A 16,612-nucleotide genomic window follows, 5' to 3' on the forward strand; every position below is an offset into this window, starting at 1 on the left:
CTATCAATATCATACTAAAAGCTTTCCTTGTTGCATCAAATGTGATGTACAGCCAAATGTGAAAATGGTTTATGAATACAAACAATGTAAGCAATAAATATACCGGAAGTGACTTAGAAGTCATGCCTAAGCAACATAAATCATAGCGGAAGTTACGTCTTTCGAAAGGAAATGAACCATGCCTTTGAGACGTAAATAAATAGCGTCTACGACGTTACTGTTAGTGGTCGCGGAAATAACTTCCACGACATGTATTGAAAATGAAAAAAAAAAAAAAAAAACTTCATCTTGTGATTTTTTTATTTATGTTTTTTATTATATTACTTTTTCCGAAGTACACCTTCATAGAACTTATATTTCTTAGCTGAAATGCTCTTGACAAAATTTCATAAATGTATGATTAAAATAAATATATATTGTTGTACATATCTTGTTACTCTTTATTTGTATCAGGGCTAGGCAGAGAGCCTCAAAAAATTTTTGTGATTGCATGTGTTTTGAAATAACAAAATATTGCAAGTGCTTTTTGCCTCTCTTTACAGAGAGAGAAATAATTTGTTGTCTTTAAATTTTCAATTTAAAATTTTCTATTTTCAAAACAACTTCGTTGGTAAAAAATATAATTTTGAGTAGACAATTCGGAGATATATTTGCACAATTATTTCAATTATGAATCATTTTAAAATGAAACAAGTAAAAGAGCTGTAAGTTTGGCCTGGCCGAATTTTGAATACCCTCCACAGTTTGGAACGAATTTGGCAATTTTCTAAAAAATAAAATCCGTAAAAAATTCTGTTAAAATCTTAAAAATACCGAATGTTGCCGTTATATTAGGGTCAAAATTACGACGTGGACCTGCATAGGCAACTTTTGTCATAAACCATTACAATATTCAAATTCGAAACTTGAATAAAAAAATTCAGTGAATAATGTAACTAAAATCATCAAAATACCGAATATCGGGAGGTACCGTTATATGGGGTCAATACCAAAACGTGGACCTACATGGCCCATTTTCAATACCAAAAGTCCTGCAAACATAATATACATTTGAGTAAAATTTTATTAATCTACTTCATTTCGTTCGGAAGCTAGAGCGATTTTCACAGACGGGCGGACATCGCTAAATCGAAATAGATTTTTATGCTGATCATGATAATATATTCTTTGTGGGATCTTAAATGTATATTTGGAGGTGTTACAAACGGAATGACAAACTTAATATACACTCCATATTACGGTGGAGGGTATAAAAAAATAATATAAATGTCCTTCAAAAATATATAAGTTAATATAACTTTTATGTTATTTGTGTTTAATAATTTCGGACATAACATGCTAACCAAGAAAGTTGACCCTTTAAAAAGTAATACCGATTACCACAGGCTGATATACAGACATATGCAAATAGTCGTATAATTTTACTCTGATTTTACTCATATTCTGTGTTGGCTCCTAAAATATTATTTCTGTGAATTACAAACAGAATGGTAAACATCAAACAGAAATCAATCAAAAAAAAAAATAAATAAATAAATAAATCTTAACAGTCGTAATTTTAACAATTTCGCAAATATTTGTTTCAAATATGTAGTAAGATATATTTATGTATTCCAATATTTCTTACGGTGTATTCATAAAAATATCCGACAGCACCTTCCCCATCGACTGCTCGAATAAAACTAAATATTCTCAAAAAACCAATTTGACAGAAAACTCAAAACAATTTATTTTTACAGTTGTATTGGTGAACACATAGATATTCCAAGGGATACTCTTTGCCTAGCCTTGATTTGTATAAAAAAATGATAGATATTAGTATCTACAAAGAAAGATAATTACACAGTTGTCGGTCTATTTAATGGTGTAAGCATCAGCAGTCCATCTCAGTTTGATCGAAGTAAAATTGTGAATCAAAAGTGCTTGAGTCTATTTGCATAAGAAGCAAAAATGCAATTATTTGGGATAAAGAATATGTAAACATCTTACTCAGAGAAACCAACGTTTAATGCAGCATAAATACATTCATAAAGAACCTTACTATAACTTGAAGTTTAAAACCACCTCTACATTTCAAAGTGAGCAAAAATGTAAAGTGAGGAACAAACAACACAAATGGCAGAACGCTTGTGAAAATACTCTTCTCAAGAAATTTCCCTCATCTGTATATATATATATATATACATATATAATACATATATATATATATATATATATATATATATATATATATATATATATATATATATATATATATATATATATATATATATATATATATATATATATATATATATATATAATATATATATATATTTATATAAATATTTTTTTTATTTGCACATATCACAGTTATATATGTAGGAGCAAAATAGCTTATTTAAGAAGTTGGTGTGCTCTTTGATTTGCTACAGCTATTCTAGCTTCATTCGATTCCGCCTGCAAATGCAAAGCATAATGTTGAATTATTTACCATATATCGCTTAAAAAATATTCTTACCTTTCTATTAATCCTGTCAATTTGTCGATTTTGATTTTCCAACTCTGATCCCATGTCAAGTGCCATATTTCGAAGATTTCCAATCATTGTATTCACTTGACCCATATTCTCTTCCATTTCGTCTTCCCTCGCATCATTAGTAATTCTGGAAATAAAAGAAAACATTTTGATTTGATTTCTCAAAAATTTTACTCAAAGAGGATCTCCTACATCCTTCTAATGAGGAAAATTGTAGAAACTTTTCTCTCGTTTTTATGAATTTGTGCAACTATAAAATATTATTTTGTTATAGCCTTTAAATTATTTCCTTGTAGACTATGCTACAGAATAAAACTAAATTCAACATTTTTTTGTGAATCGTATTTTGATTCCTTCCATTCTAGGTTTTATAATTTTTATTGCTTATTTCTATTTTAGCATCTTGTCTGTTTGCCCATTATTGAAAATTATAAAATTTTAGTTGACGTTTGGATATATTTTTAAAGTAACTTCATTGTCTTATTGAGACTATGATGTGTCGTGGATCCCATACAGGCGCTAGTGCTACAAAAAAGGCTAGCAATTTTTTTTTTTGTTTTTTTTTTTTTTTTAACCACTGGAATTTTGACTTGCTCTTTGAGCCCCTTTTGTGTCGTCCTCTTACTACGCTCTTCTATAATCTTTTAATCTCGCAACAAGGACTGGCAGGATCTTCTGCAACTAGTGCAGGAATGACCGACTTTTAATTTCTATTTGTAGATTGATCTTTAGCCAATAGATTTTTTTTATTTATGGTTCTTTGTGTGATGGATCATTGGGAATTCCATCGAATTTATGAATGACTTCTGCATATGTAGCAAATATTGAGTTATTTTCTTCAACATATGGTTCTTACGCTCTTTGACATTCATATTTTACTTGCTGTCCTTCAAGCTATAAAAAAAGGAAAAGAGTTGTACGTCAAAATAATTAAACACAACCAGTGCAATGGCAGGAGAACAACAACAGCATGCATACAGTTTAGACGATACTACTGCTTGCATTGCGTCCTCAGCCGCCTCCAATAGTGCATCAGAAACTGCTCATTTTGCTATTAATAACGAATTAATCGTAGTTGCCCCAAAATCAGTACATTTGTTTCTAGACTACATCCTAGTACTTCTGTAGTTAACATTAGTAATTGTATGAAGTCCAAAATTCTTGTATTCGGAAAAACCTACTCTTGTAAAATCAATAACCTTATCCTCTGAATACGATGTTCCAAAAAAAAATCTTTGCTTTACCAATATTTTAGAGCCCTAAACACTAAAGTTAAAAATACTTTATGTATAAGTCTTTTGCATCTGATTTTTAAATGTCGTTTTTATAGAAACTGGGATTAAACTGGATATCCAGATACTGAAATTTTACTCGATCAATACCATTTTCTTACAAATAATAAATTAAATAAAGTCTGTGGGGAGTGCCCATAGCAGTTCGCAGGTCTTATTCCTTTAAACTTGTTTTGTTTATCCATATACAAAATTTTGAATTCGTGTGTGCAAAATTAGCATATATTAACCAAACTATTTATATAACATATTCGAATATTCCTCAAAATTTCAAGTATTTAAAATTCAAGTATTTATTTAAAACATGCTGAAAATTTTACATATTCACTCATAAAATTCCTAATTAATTTGTCTAGGCGACCTTAACTTACCAAATACCATCTGGCTGAATAAATTCAATGGACTAAAACAAATTAATTCCCCTTAGTTATTGGTACAATAACCAAAATTATGTTGTAGCAAGTCGCTCTTGTTTTTTTATTCTTTATCGATACCAAGCGAATCATGAAGGCAAACTGATGTCTTACCAACTCATATTGACTTACAATGAAAGATACTTTCGCCAAACTCTCACGATTGCTTGTCGAACATACGTCTAAATTTACATTCCATGGAGTGAACCAAGTAACAACATGTTAAAATGTCGATAGGTCGCTAAAAACATGAGTACTATACAAAAAAAAAAAAATCAGAACCAAATCAAGTCGTCTTTCACTTTTTCAGCACTGGAGTTGACTTTGCTGGAAGTTGCCCCGCAAAACTGTTCTGGCAGGTAATGACACATACTGCAATATATTATATAAAATAATAGAAAATATAAATGGACTTTTCAGGCCTATTCGTATATTAATTGTTTGTCAGAACTTGGAATGGGACTTCACAGCGCCTGGTGCCACAGATTTGGCGGATAGGGTATCTTAAAAATAGGACATTGTCCACACGACAATCACTTTTGAAGAACTATTCACCTTTCTGAATTGCACAGAATCTTAGTTGAATTCTAGATTTTACTATTTTGTACTATAAGTGATGATCCAAATAATCTTCCACCACGGAACCTGGACATTTCCTCATTGATGTTCCATAGTTATATCCACCTGAACAGGGCCTTACCGAAGAAAATATATAGCATATGTCTGAAGTAAAAGGTGAAATATTTAAAAGAACTTCAACAACATTACAAATAGAAAGACAGCAACAAAATTAGTGGAGGTAAGGACCAATTGTTAACTTATATCCAGATACAGATCAGAATACCTGTTTCGACCCTCAAATCGAAAACCACTATCAGAACGTTGACTCGAAGCCAAACGTTCTTCGTTATGATTACTCAAAGAAAGAGAATGCCACAAATTCACTTCATACAACACGATAGTCAGAGGCGCCTCCGAATTCCGCATGATTTAAAACCTTAGCGGCCCTTTTAACAGAAACATTGTCTTTGTCTGTACGTATTAAAATTGCAATTCCAGACTAGATTTACAAAATGCTTTATATTTTAAAATTAAATCGCATTTCTTCTTTTATTACCCTTTTAGTTTTAGAAAATAACTCCAATCATTCTTTTCATTCTTCCTTTGTTCTGACCTACATAAGTTAAAACCATAATAAAACAAGTTAAAAAGTATCAGTCGGTATTGCCGCCAGAGATATATCCTCAGCCTATGTTCGATTATCTAAATATATTTTGACTAGTGTTAAGATTATGCCAAGTCTAAATGGAATCGGATGTTAATTTGGCGATTTATGAGCTTCATGGGTACTCAAAATTTCAATATTTTGTGGGGGAGGTGCTTGATGGAGTGGACCGATATTGTCCATTTCCACACCTGCCCTAGCACTGATGCAAATATTAGGATTTGCAAAGTTGGAGCAAATTTGGATTATCCTTTCTCTTTCTGTGCAAAGAATGTATTTATTGAACATTTTGACCTTTTGTGTCGGAGGTACCAGAAGGAGTGGACCGATATTGTTCATCTTAACACCAGACCTTGAGTTAATATAAATATTGGGATGTGTGAAATTTGAAGACAATCGGACTCTTACATAACATTTTATGAGAGTTGTAATTATTCAAAATTTTGACCATTTGTGGGGAAGGTACTTGATGGAGGGGACCGATATTGCCCATTTTCACACCTGACCTAGCACTGACGCAAATATTATGATTTGCAAAGTTGGAGCGAATTCGGATTATCCTTTCTCTTCCTGTGCAAAAAATATATTTTTTGAAAATTTCGACCTTTTGTGGGGGAGGTACCAGAAGGAGTGGACCGATATTGCCCATCTCCGAACTCGATCTAAGTTTGACAAAAATATTACGTTGTAGCCAATTTGGACCAAATCAGATACTCCCTTCGAGAGTTATCGTGCGCACCAGCCAGCCAGACAGACAGACGGACGGACGGACATCGCTAGATCGACTCCTAATAATTCATCATTGTAATTTTTATACCCTCAGCCATATGGCTACAGAGGGTATATATCATTTGATACGGTCAAAACGTGCCTAGTCGAAATAATGGTTTTATACCCTAGGTCTCTTTGGACCAAATCCGTTTCAGAACATTTGGAGTCGATCTACCGATGTCCGTCCGTCTGTCTGTAGGTCCACGACTTCGTATCGCCCCCATATAACGGTACCTCCCTATATTCGATATTTTGATGATTTTAGCAACATTATTTACCGGAATTGTTTCAAATTTGGTATTTGAAGTTATGCACAGCCTATGACAGAAAATTGTCTGTGCAGGTCCACGTCTCCATATAGCTCCCATATAACGGTACCTCCTAATATTCGGTATTTTGATGATTTTAGTGTCATTATTCACCAGAATTGTTTCAAATTACATATTTAGAGTTCATAATGGGAACTTCAGTCTGTAACAGAAAATTTTTTATACAGGTCCAGGTCTTCGTATAGGCGTCATATATCAGTACCTCCTTATATTCGGTATTTTGGCGATTTTAGGTACAATACTCACCGAAATTGTTTGAGATGTCGTATTTGAAGTTCGTAATGGATGGTACAGCCTATGACAGAAAATTTTCTATTTTGGTCCACGTCTTCGTACAGCCCCCATACAACGGTACCCCCCGATATACGATATTTTCATGATTTTTTTTTAAATTTCTAAATTCGTTCCAAATGGTGGAGGGTATTCACAGTTCGGCCCGGCCGAACTTACTGCTTTTTAACTTGTTTTAAATTGAAATATTAAGAGTGTTACAACTATAGTCTGTTTCTTACTGCTCCATTACAGATTTGCGGACTGTGTTATCTGAACCCCAATCGGCATCTACGAACCAAATTATCTCTTCATCCCCAAAAATTATATTGGCAAACCATGTGGAGTTTTTTAGTTCCTTTAATGTAGTAAAAAACTCTTTTTAATGTAGACCAATGTATCTCGCTGGACTGTTTTGAAATCTGCTCATGTACGATTCTCATGTAAGCAATTGGCGATTTTCTTTTCCTGAATCTGTTGCACATAAGGAAAACAGTCTTCGACAAAACAAACATCTCTTGCCATAACTATGTTTTGGATTCCACAATCTGTATCCATTAAACTATAACCTATCATAACCATTTCTTGTGATTTTGAATTCAGTATTTTTCTTTTCTGTTTAGCAACCCAAAAAAATGGCATACATCCAAAAACCCTTAGTTTTGAAATGTTAGGCTTAAACTTGTATCACAATTCGGCAGTGTCTTTTTGTCAGAAAGAGATTTGTAGGATACAATAATTTTCCCAAATCAGTTCTTTTTATACCCTCCACCACACATAGTATGGAGGGTATATTAAGTTCGTCATTCCGTTTGTATCTCATCGAAATAACCATAACAATAACAACAAGTTAAAAAAGCAGCAAGTTCGGCCGGGCCGAACTTTGAATACCCATTTGGAACGAATTTGGAAACTTTCAAAAAATAAAATGCTTTAAAAATTATTTTTTAAATTTTAAAAATACTGCATACAGCCGTTTTATTGGGGTCGATATGACGTGGATCTACATAGGCATTGTTTGTCATAAGCCATTACCATATTCAAATTCAAAAACTTAAAATAATTTAGCTAAAATCATCAAAATATATATAAATATAGAGCTAAAACCATCTCGCCTGGACTGTTTTGAAATCTGTTCATGTACGATTCTTATGTAAGCAATTGGCGATTTTCTTTTCCTGAATCTGTTGCACATAAGGAAAACAGTCTTGGACAAAACAAACATCTCTTGCCATAACTAACATATAACCCATCATAACCATTTCTTGTGATTTTGAATTACGTATTTTTCTTTTCTGTTTAGCAACCCAAAGAAATGCCTTACATCCAAAAACTCGTAGTTTTGAAATGTTAGGCTTAAACTTGTATCACGATTCGGCAGTCAGAAACAGATTTGCAGGGGCTTCTCTTTATAAGGCATGTTGCTGTTGAGGCTGATTCACTACATAATTCTTTCAGAGAACCATTTCTTTCAGACAATTGTCACTAGGGTGACCCATTCTTGAGTACAATAATTTTCCCAAATCAGTTCTTTTTATACCCTCCACCATACATAGTACGGAGGGTATATTAAGTTCGTCATTCCGTTTGTAACTCATCGAAATAATAATTTTAGACCCAATAAAGTATATATATTCTTGATCAGCGCAAGATCCTAAGACGATTTAGCGGTGTCCGTCTGTTGTAATCACGCTACAGTCGAAACGAATAAAGATAGGTAGCTAAAATTTTGCACAGATCTCTCTTTTGTCTGCAGGCAGGTAAAGTTCGAAGATGGACTATATTGGTTCACGATATCGTATAGCGCCCATATAACGGTACCCCTTGATATTCGGTATTTTTATGATTTTAGCCACATATTTCAACGGAATTGTCTGAAATTCTACACAAGGAGTTCCTTGTGAGCATTTTACCCCCTGATAAAGAATTGTCTACACAGGTCCACGATATTGTATAGCCCCCATATAACGGTACACCCGATATTCGGTATTTTTATGATTTTAGCCACATTTTCAATGGAATTGTCTGAAATTCTACAAAAGGAGTTCTTTGTGAGTACTTTATCCCTTGGAAGAGAATCATCTATATAGGTCCACGATATCGTATAGCCCCCATATAATGGTAATGATTTTAGCCACATTTTTTACGGAATTCTACACAAGGGGTCTTTTGTGAGTTCTTTACCCCCAGAAATAGAATTGTCTATATAGGTCCACAATATTGTATATCCACCCATATATCGGCACCTTCTGATATTTGTTATTTTAAAGCTTTTAACAGAATTTTTAATGGGTTTTATTTTTTGAAAATTTCCTTATTCGTTCCAAAGTTCGGCCCGGCTGCTTACTGTTTTTTTACTTGTTTTATTTTGTAAGAGCTGAAAAATTTTAAAAATTTTCTTATTGTTTAAACGGATAGGTTGGAAATTATTCGTTTCGTTATAATAAACACCCTACATTCGGTCGCTTTGTAAGCATTTCTTTCATTTTTATTCGTTCCTGATTGCGGTTTTATTTTAGTGTGCGTTTTACAGTCTTTGCACACTACCTTTATTCATAAATTCAAGTTATAAATCAAGTATTTAGAAACTTTTCAGATTTTTTGGCAATATATTTATAGGATTTTATCATATATAGTCGATACACACAACCCAACGATACTACATAGAGAACATATATTGCTTTTTCTGATTCTTTTTAATAGTTTGCACCTAAAGCCCCGCTTAAAAGCTTTTGTTTGGTGTTGTATTCGTTAGTATTCGCTAACAAATAAAATATTTTGATTAATTTTTCTAAGTTTTCTACAAAGCTACGAATTTGCTTAACTTGGTTTTCATCCAGTAATTTTTTTATTATTCAAGATGTCATTCACTCCTCTTGATTATTTTATCTGATTAACTGATTATATCGTTCAATTTGAAAGCAACTTCAATGTTCTTCAATAAGAGGATCTGGATATTTATATTCTTAAATTTAAATTTTCTGAGGCTAAGTCACCTTGGGATAAAGTGAAACAGACTTATAAAAATGATTATACGTAACAAACTTGCTGCCGAAGCTAAAGAAACGGTCCTCGAATAAGCACAAAGTAAATACAATGCTGCATTTGAGGCATATATTAACGTTATTGCATCAACCAATAGAAAATTGTACAAGATTCGTGCTTCGCAAAGGCTTCCACTTCATCTTTAATACAATCCCTTCGTTCAATATAACAACGCGACATCAAAAATTCCTTCGACTTCAACCTTCCTAAAGGCAAGTGTACCATGTTCCACAAAAAAAAAAAAAAAAACAACAACATCCTAGTTTCTGCCAGAGGCATATCCTGCATATCCTGAAATGCCTGTTTTGAATACGTTTGGTCCGTCATCGGCGGCTAAAAGACGACTGCAGCCGAAAGAAAGTCGGCGGTGGCGGCCAAATGCTTAGTTTAATAACTTTCAACTCATTTAATTCAGAATAAAAATTAATTAATTAGCTTCAATAATTACAGCCTTATTATCATGAAAAAACAATTGTTTTTTACTCTTGCGGGATGCAGGTTGCTTCTCTTGGCACTAACATAATTCTTCGCATATAAAAATGCTTGCTCTGAAGATGCTGATGTGTGGCTAAAATTCCAAAGAACATATTTGTAAATAAATAAAAAGTAAATGACCAAACCGCAATATGCTTAAAACAAGTTTTAAATATGAATCTTTAAAGCACTTGTTTGTGCTGGTAATCATTTGTTTTGCTTCATGTTCCATCTAATAGATTACCCAAATTTGATGGGGAATATTTGAAGTATAAAAACTTTATATATACATTCAAAACTTTGGTCCACAATGACCCAACTATTTCTACTTCGGAAAAGTTCAGCCAAGTTCAGCCTTGTGTCTCGGTGGGGAAGCGCTTCTAATCATAGTGGCTTTCCAGGTCACAGATTAAAAATATCATAGTGCCTTTAAAAGATTAAAAGAGAGGTATGATAATGACACACTTTTTTCTTGAAAATATGACATCAATGTTTAAACTTCCGAAGGGGATGAAGAATAACCATCGTTATGATCTGCTGCCACACATAGCACGTTTCAAACCAAACCCAGCACTCAAGTGAGTAATGTTATTCTTGCTACTCCATTAGTATTGGTAGATTGCCCTTTAAAGGTAACCAAATTTGCTTGGCGATTCACGAGACATAGCGTCGTTTCTTTTCCATAGAGAGCAAATTGAACAAAACCCCAAAATTGAAAGAAGATTACTCAAAATTTCTAAAAAATATGAGAAATTGGGCCATATGTCTCAGATGATATTTCATTTCCCAATTACTACATACCATATCATTGCGTTCTTTGCCCGAGCAGCGTCTCTACCAAATTACCTGTTGTCTTCGACGTATCATGTCGAACTTTTTTATTCGATCGTTCCCATCGCCACACTTTCCCGCCACTGCCGACCGAGGGGGCCACCTCCCCATAACGAAGGGAGCGCGTACACCCTACTGTCCGAAATACAGGGGGTTAGTAGGCTAGGGAAACCGGCTACAGTAATTATCAGCCGGCTTAACAATAAACTATATTAATATACGCAACACAGATATACAGACTACAGCAAAACTAAAATTCCATTAATTATTTCTTGCAACTATTTCTACATTTTGAGAACTCAGATCGATTTTTTTATAACATGCAAGGGTTTAGATAAAAACATTATATTGTATAATTTGTTACATACTTCGTAATTAGATTTTGCTGTCGTTAATTTAAGAGATATGTAATTTCGCGTGCAACGCAAAGGGACATTAAAGTTTATTTCGCTTAATAGAAATCCATACTGAATTCGCCCACGCAAGAGTTTTATTATGAAAATGCATCTAAGCATTTGACGCCTTTTGAGCAGTGACGGGAGGTCTATAAGTTTTAACTGATTTTCATAAGATGGAAGAGTTTCATTCGAATTCCACCCTAAGCCTCTAAGAGCAAACAGAAGAAATTGAATCTGTACAGATTCTATTTGTCAGAATATAATTTATAGAAGGTACTCCAAAGTGCACAACCATATTCAAAAGTTGGCCGAACAACGCTAAGAATTAACGACTAGTAACATTTTTTTTATTCAATTCTTTATTTTGTTAAATTGTATAAGCCCCAGCACCACTAGGAATTGCAGAGCAATACTGACAACCATCGTTATAAATTATAAATACAAATTATCTTTCAATTTAACAATTATATTAAATGTTCTTTTTTTTGTAATGAAAATTTAAAAATTAGAAGTGTGTCTATTATAGATAGCAAGCAATTTTTAAGTTTGCCTTTATACGATGAGATTCGTAGTGTGTTTCTTAAAATCAGTGGTAATTTATTAAACTCGCATGGTCCAATTTTCTGTTTTGTTATTTCAAGACGACATCAAGCGGTGTGTAAAAATCCAGCTTGTCGTGTATTTCTACCATGCCTCTCGAAATCAATCCTTAAGTTTATAGATCTGGATCCTATGTTTATAATAGACTTGTAAACATATGTTAGTATGTGTTGTAAATATAAACCTCGCACAGACAATATAGTTTTGACTACTTCCTTGTAAACTCTTACAGTTGGATATCTTATTGGCAAGTTAAAGACAACTTTTAACGCTTTATTTTGTTACGCTGTAAATCTTTTAATGATCTACTGTCTTTGCATTCATAAATTCCTGGCATATATATCAGATAAGAGTGAATTAGTGGTTGGAAGATGAAGAGCTTACTGTTTGTGCTTAATAGTCGTCTAAATTTATATAGGACACCAGTAGCTGATGAAATTTTTGACTTTAGCTCATCAATATGACAGTTCCACGACATGTTATTGTTCATCAAGAGTCCTAAGTATCTAACTGAGTCAAATTCAGGAATTCGAACTCCATTTATGTTAACCACCAGCCGGGTATGGTCTAAAAAAGACTTATGTCATCGGCATATATCACCAGTTTTCCAAAGAACTTCGTATTCTTCAACATATATCTTCAATAACAGTAGCCCCAAAACTCTTTCTTGAGGAAATCCATGTTCAACAGGCAAACACAAAGTTTCTTCATCCTCAACTTTTACAAACTGAAATCGGTGTTTTAAGCAATCTTTAAAAAAACGTAAAGTTTCGTTTTGAAATCCAATACAGCGCAATTTTTGAATGAGAATATTATGGTTTACAAGGTCAAATGCTTTGGAAAATCATGAAATAAACCAGCAACTCCTTTGAACCCCGCATCGATTCCATTACACACGCATTCCATGATATTAAATACAGCATCATCAGTGCCAGAAGCCTTCTTTAATCCAGATTGGTCAATAAACAAAATGTTATTCGCATCAACGTAGGAAGTGATCTGCTGTTAAATGTGTGTTTCAAATATTTTATCCACTACAGATAATACTGGCACTGGCCTGAAATCTCGCATGCTTCTAGAAATCGGTTTTTTAGGCACTGGTATTAATTTCTGAACTTTCAAAATATCTGGATATTTTCCAAATCGAATCATATGATTAAATATTTTCAATAGAATATCAGCAATTTCAGATTTCTTAACACGCAGCATTTTGGGTTTTATATCGTCCGCCCCACAACTCTTATTCTGATCTAAGGCATCGATTTGATTTACTAACTGGTTCTTAGAAACTTCAGTCAAACAAAACTCATTTGCTTCCATTGTTAATGTACCATATATATTGATATCATCATTACCATCTCGTTGTATAGCGTTCCGCAATTCTGCCACCGAATATTGAAAATTAATCTTGAGTCTATTGGCCTTATCTATATCGCGCTCAATCATATTCCCATTTGAATCAACTATTTCTCCTGTATAGAACTTCTTCCTTCCAAGTTCTTTGTTGAAGAAATTTCATACCTTCCTTGTATCCCCTATGCAAGATTTTATATTCCTTTTTTAATAGCCATCTCTCAAACTATAGTTGCAGAATTTAATGACGTTTCTAATTCTTTTTAATCTGCTATTTATGCTACGCTAATTTCGATTTCTGCGCCGTAACATAAGCAATTTCTTTTTATAATCAATCAATGAAATCAATTCATTTGTCATTCACTGTGCAATATTTTGCTTTATGACAATTTCTGTGCTTTGACGTGCAGCTGAACTAAGTAAATCCACAAGTGCATTGCACTATTCGGAAGAGTCATCTATTATTGCAAGTGAATCTATATTTATGTCAATTAGTTCAGCAAATTTGATATAGTTTACCCTCTTAATTGTAGCTACTGCGGTTTCAGGCACATTATTGACATAAATTAAACAGCTTAAAATGTTGTGATCAGAAAAACATTTCTCAATACTATGAACTGAGACACAATTGGTATGATTACTGAAGACCCAGTCTATGCAATTATTCGAGATTGGTCTAGTTACCAGATTGTGACAGAATTCCATATTGTATTCGGGAACCATGCCTTTTTGTCTCCTTTATGTCTCCATCCATTACCATAAAACCATCAGTTATGTTTTGTAGAACTCCTGCAACTTTGCTCAAAAATGTGGCACTGTTGCATCTCGTTGATCTATACAAAGATGCGATTATCAATTTAGAATTATATAAACAAATGCCTAAAAGTTCCAAAACGATTAAGTCCACATTATCTTCACTTTTTTGATCAAGAGTCTTATATTTTAACGATGCGTTGATATAAATTGTTGTCCCACCGAATCCATCGGATCTGTCACAATGAACAACATTGTAACCTTCAATATTATACAGTCTCAAATTTTGGGTACTGAACCACCTCTCTTGAATAGCAATGATTTGTGGCAATTTAAGAAGCATGGATATTTCGTTTCTAAATTTATTAAAATTTTCAACTGAAGACACACGTCTAACGTTGACAGAAAAAATATTTATGCATTTTTTAAATTGTTTAAAATAAACGAATTATAAAAATCAATGTTGGAAAAATATTAGAATTCATAAATTATATTAAAAAATTATTATTAAAACATCTGCTATTAAAATTAAACAAGTTTTCAGTGTGGTGACATAAATCCATCTTCACTCTCATCATCATCATCCACAGCATCATCTTCATTATCATCATCGCCATTATCGCTTATCGCCACTTCAATCAATTTACGCAAATGTTTGCCGTTAGAAACGGGTTGTTTTAAAATTTTATTAGAATATGTCTTGAATTTTCATTTTTATTTACATACACTTTTCCACCACTCGTGTATATGTGTGAATCCAACCGATTTAAGAGATTTTGCATGATTAAAAAGATTTTGCATGATTAAAAGTTATATTTAAATTCAAAATCGTTTATATAAACAGACTTAATTTCAGAGTTATCGCTTAGTTCCTTCTTCTCCTTCATGAATTTAGCTTTACTTCTGTTGCTCATAAATTTGACAACAGATTTAAGGTTAGACGAAAAATTTCAATTATTTAAAAAACAAGATTCATCTACATCATCTTCGCCAATATCCGCACCAATTTCGTTTGCTACTGCAACAACAACATCAATTGGCTTAGTTTCTTCATAAGGTGATATTCCATTTATAACGCTGTCTTTTTGAACACGAATATGATTTAGAAACATAACAGTGGACTTCAAATTCTTTACATCTCTTTTAGTTTGTTATTCTCTTTTCCAAACTTTGTATTTTTTTATTCTTCTTCACACCTTTAAAAATATCGTCATATTATGAATGCATAAAATTCATTGTTTTTTTAACTCTCTCATTTCCAACAAAACGGTTTTAATGTCTGCCTTGTCGTCAGTACTCTGGACACAGTATTGGCATTTAAATGGGAGAGCATTGCCACTCCAAAGCTTCTTAATCTCCACTTTTTTCAGTTGTGTACAATGAGAGTGGAAACTTTTTTTGCAAATATCACACTGGAGAACATCATCGCTTTCCTTTTCTTCTGTTTTGCAATGGGAACACAGATCTCTTTTCTTTTTGTTATAAAGATTTTTTATGCGTTTACGAGACATTCTTCAACACTCACGTATAAACCAAACAGTCTTTTTTTTTAATGTATATTATGGTTTAATAAACGTTAGCGTTTAATTGATTAAAACGATATACTAAGAGCTGACAATGAATATACCGAAATTTGACATCTATTTCGGGACGAAGTTGCCAGACTTTATAAGGATCATCAAATTCATTAGACAAACGTTTTATAAATCCAACCAACGACTTGGCTTTATAAACACAAGAATCTATATGCAAGTTCAAGCTAAGTTTTCTATTCAGAAAAACTCCCAGATCTACATTATCCAATTTATATGAGCCGATAAAATAGTCACAGGTAACAGGCTGGGATCTATAGAATGATAGCTTTTTACATTTTTTTAGATTTAGTGACATCCCATTTTCACTTCACCAATTCACAAGAGAATTTAAATCGCATTGAAGATTAAGTGATTGACTATAAGACTCGAGATTAGAATATAATTTAATATCATCAGCAAACATCAGAATTTTAGAGCGACGAATAACAAATGGAAGGCCATTTAAGTAAAGTACAAAAAGTAGTGGACCTAAATTACTACCTCCTGAGCTTAAATTTATATCTTTAGAGGGAATATGTTTAAATGATGCTTTTTGGGTACGTTTCTATAAATATGTTAGTATCCATGATAAATGTATTGTAGGAAACCCCATTGAATCAAGTTTATAAATTAATAATAATTTATGTACAATAGTATCAAATGCTTTACTGAAATCTGTATATGTTACATCAGTTTGGCACTTGTTTGAAAACCCATTGTGCACTTGACAAGTAAGTCATAATAAATTCGTCAAAGTAGACCTACC

At 32.8% G+C, this 16,612-nt stretch overlaps 1 protein-coding gene across 1 annotated transcript in view; it reads right to left on the reverse strand.

Moving 5' to 3' along the window:
* Nucleotides 1-1,977: 1,977 nt before the first annotated feature.
* LOC101898901 (synaptosomal-associated protein 25) overlaps nt 1,978-16,612 on the reverse strand; it is a 750,023-nt gene continuing 735,388 nt past the window's right edge. Inside the window, exons 7-8 of the mRNA XM_059126630.1 lie at nt 2,501-2,645; nt 1,978-2,439 (exon numbers count right to left, since the gene is read on the reverse strand). Coding sequence (XP_058982613.1) covers nt 2,377-2,439; nt 2,501-2,645 — 208 coding nt within the window. The 3' untranslated portion in view covers nt 1,978-2,376. The remainder of the gene's footprint in view (nt 2,440-2,500; nt 2,646-16,612) is intronic.

The sequence above is a fragment of the Musca domestica genome, unplaced genomic scaffold, assembly GCF_030504385.1.
Source record: "Musca domestica strain aabys unplaced genomic scaffold, Musca_domestica.polishedcontigs.V.1.1 4, whole genome shotgun sequence".
Classification (NCBI taxonomy): domain Eukaryota; kingdom Metazoa; phylum Arthropoda; class Insecta; order Diptera; family Muscidae; genus Musca; species Musca domestica.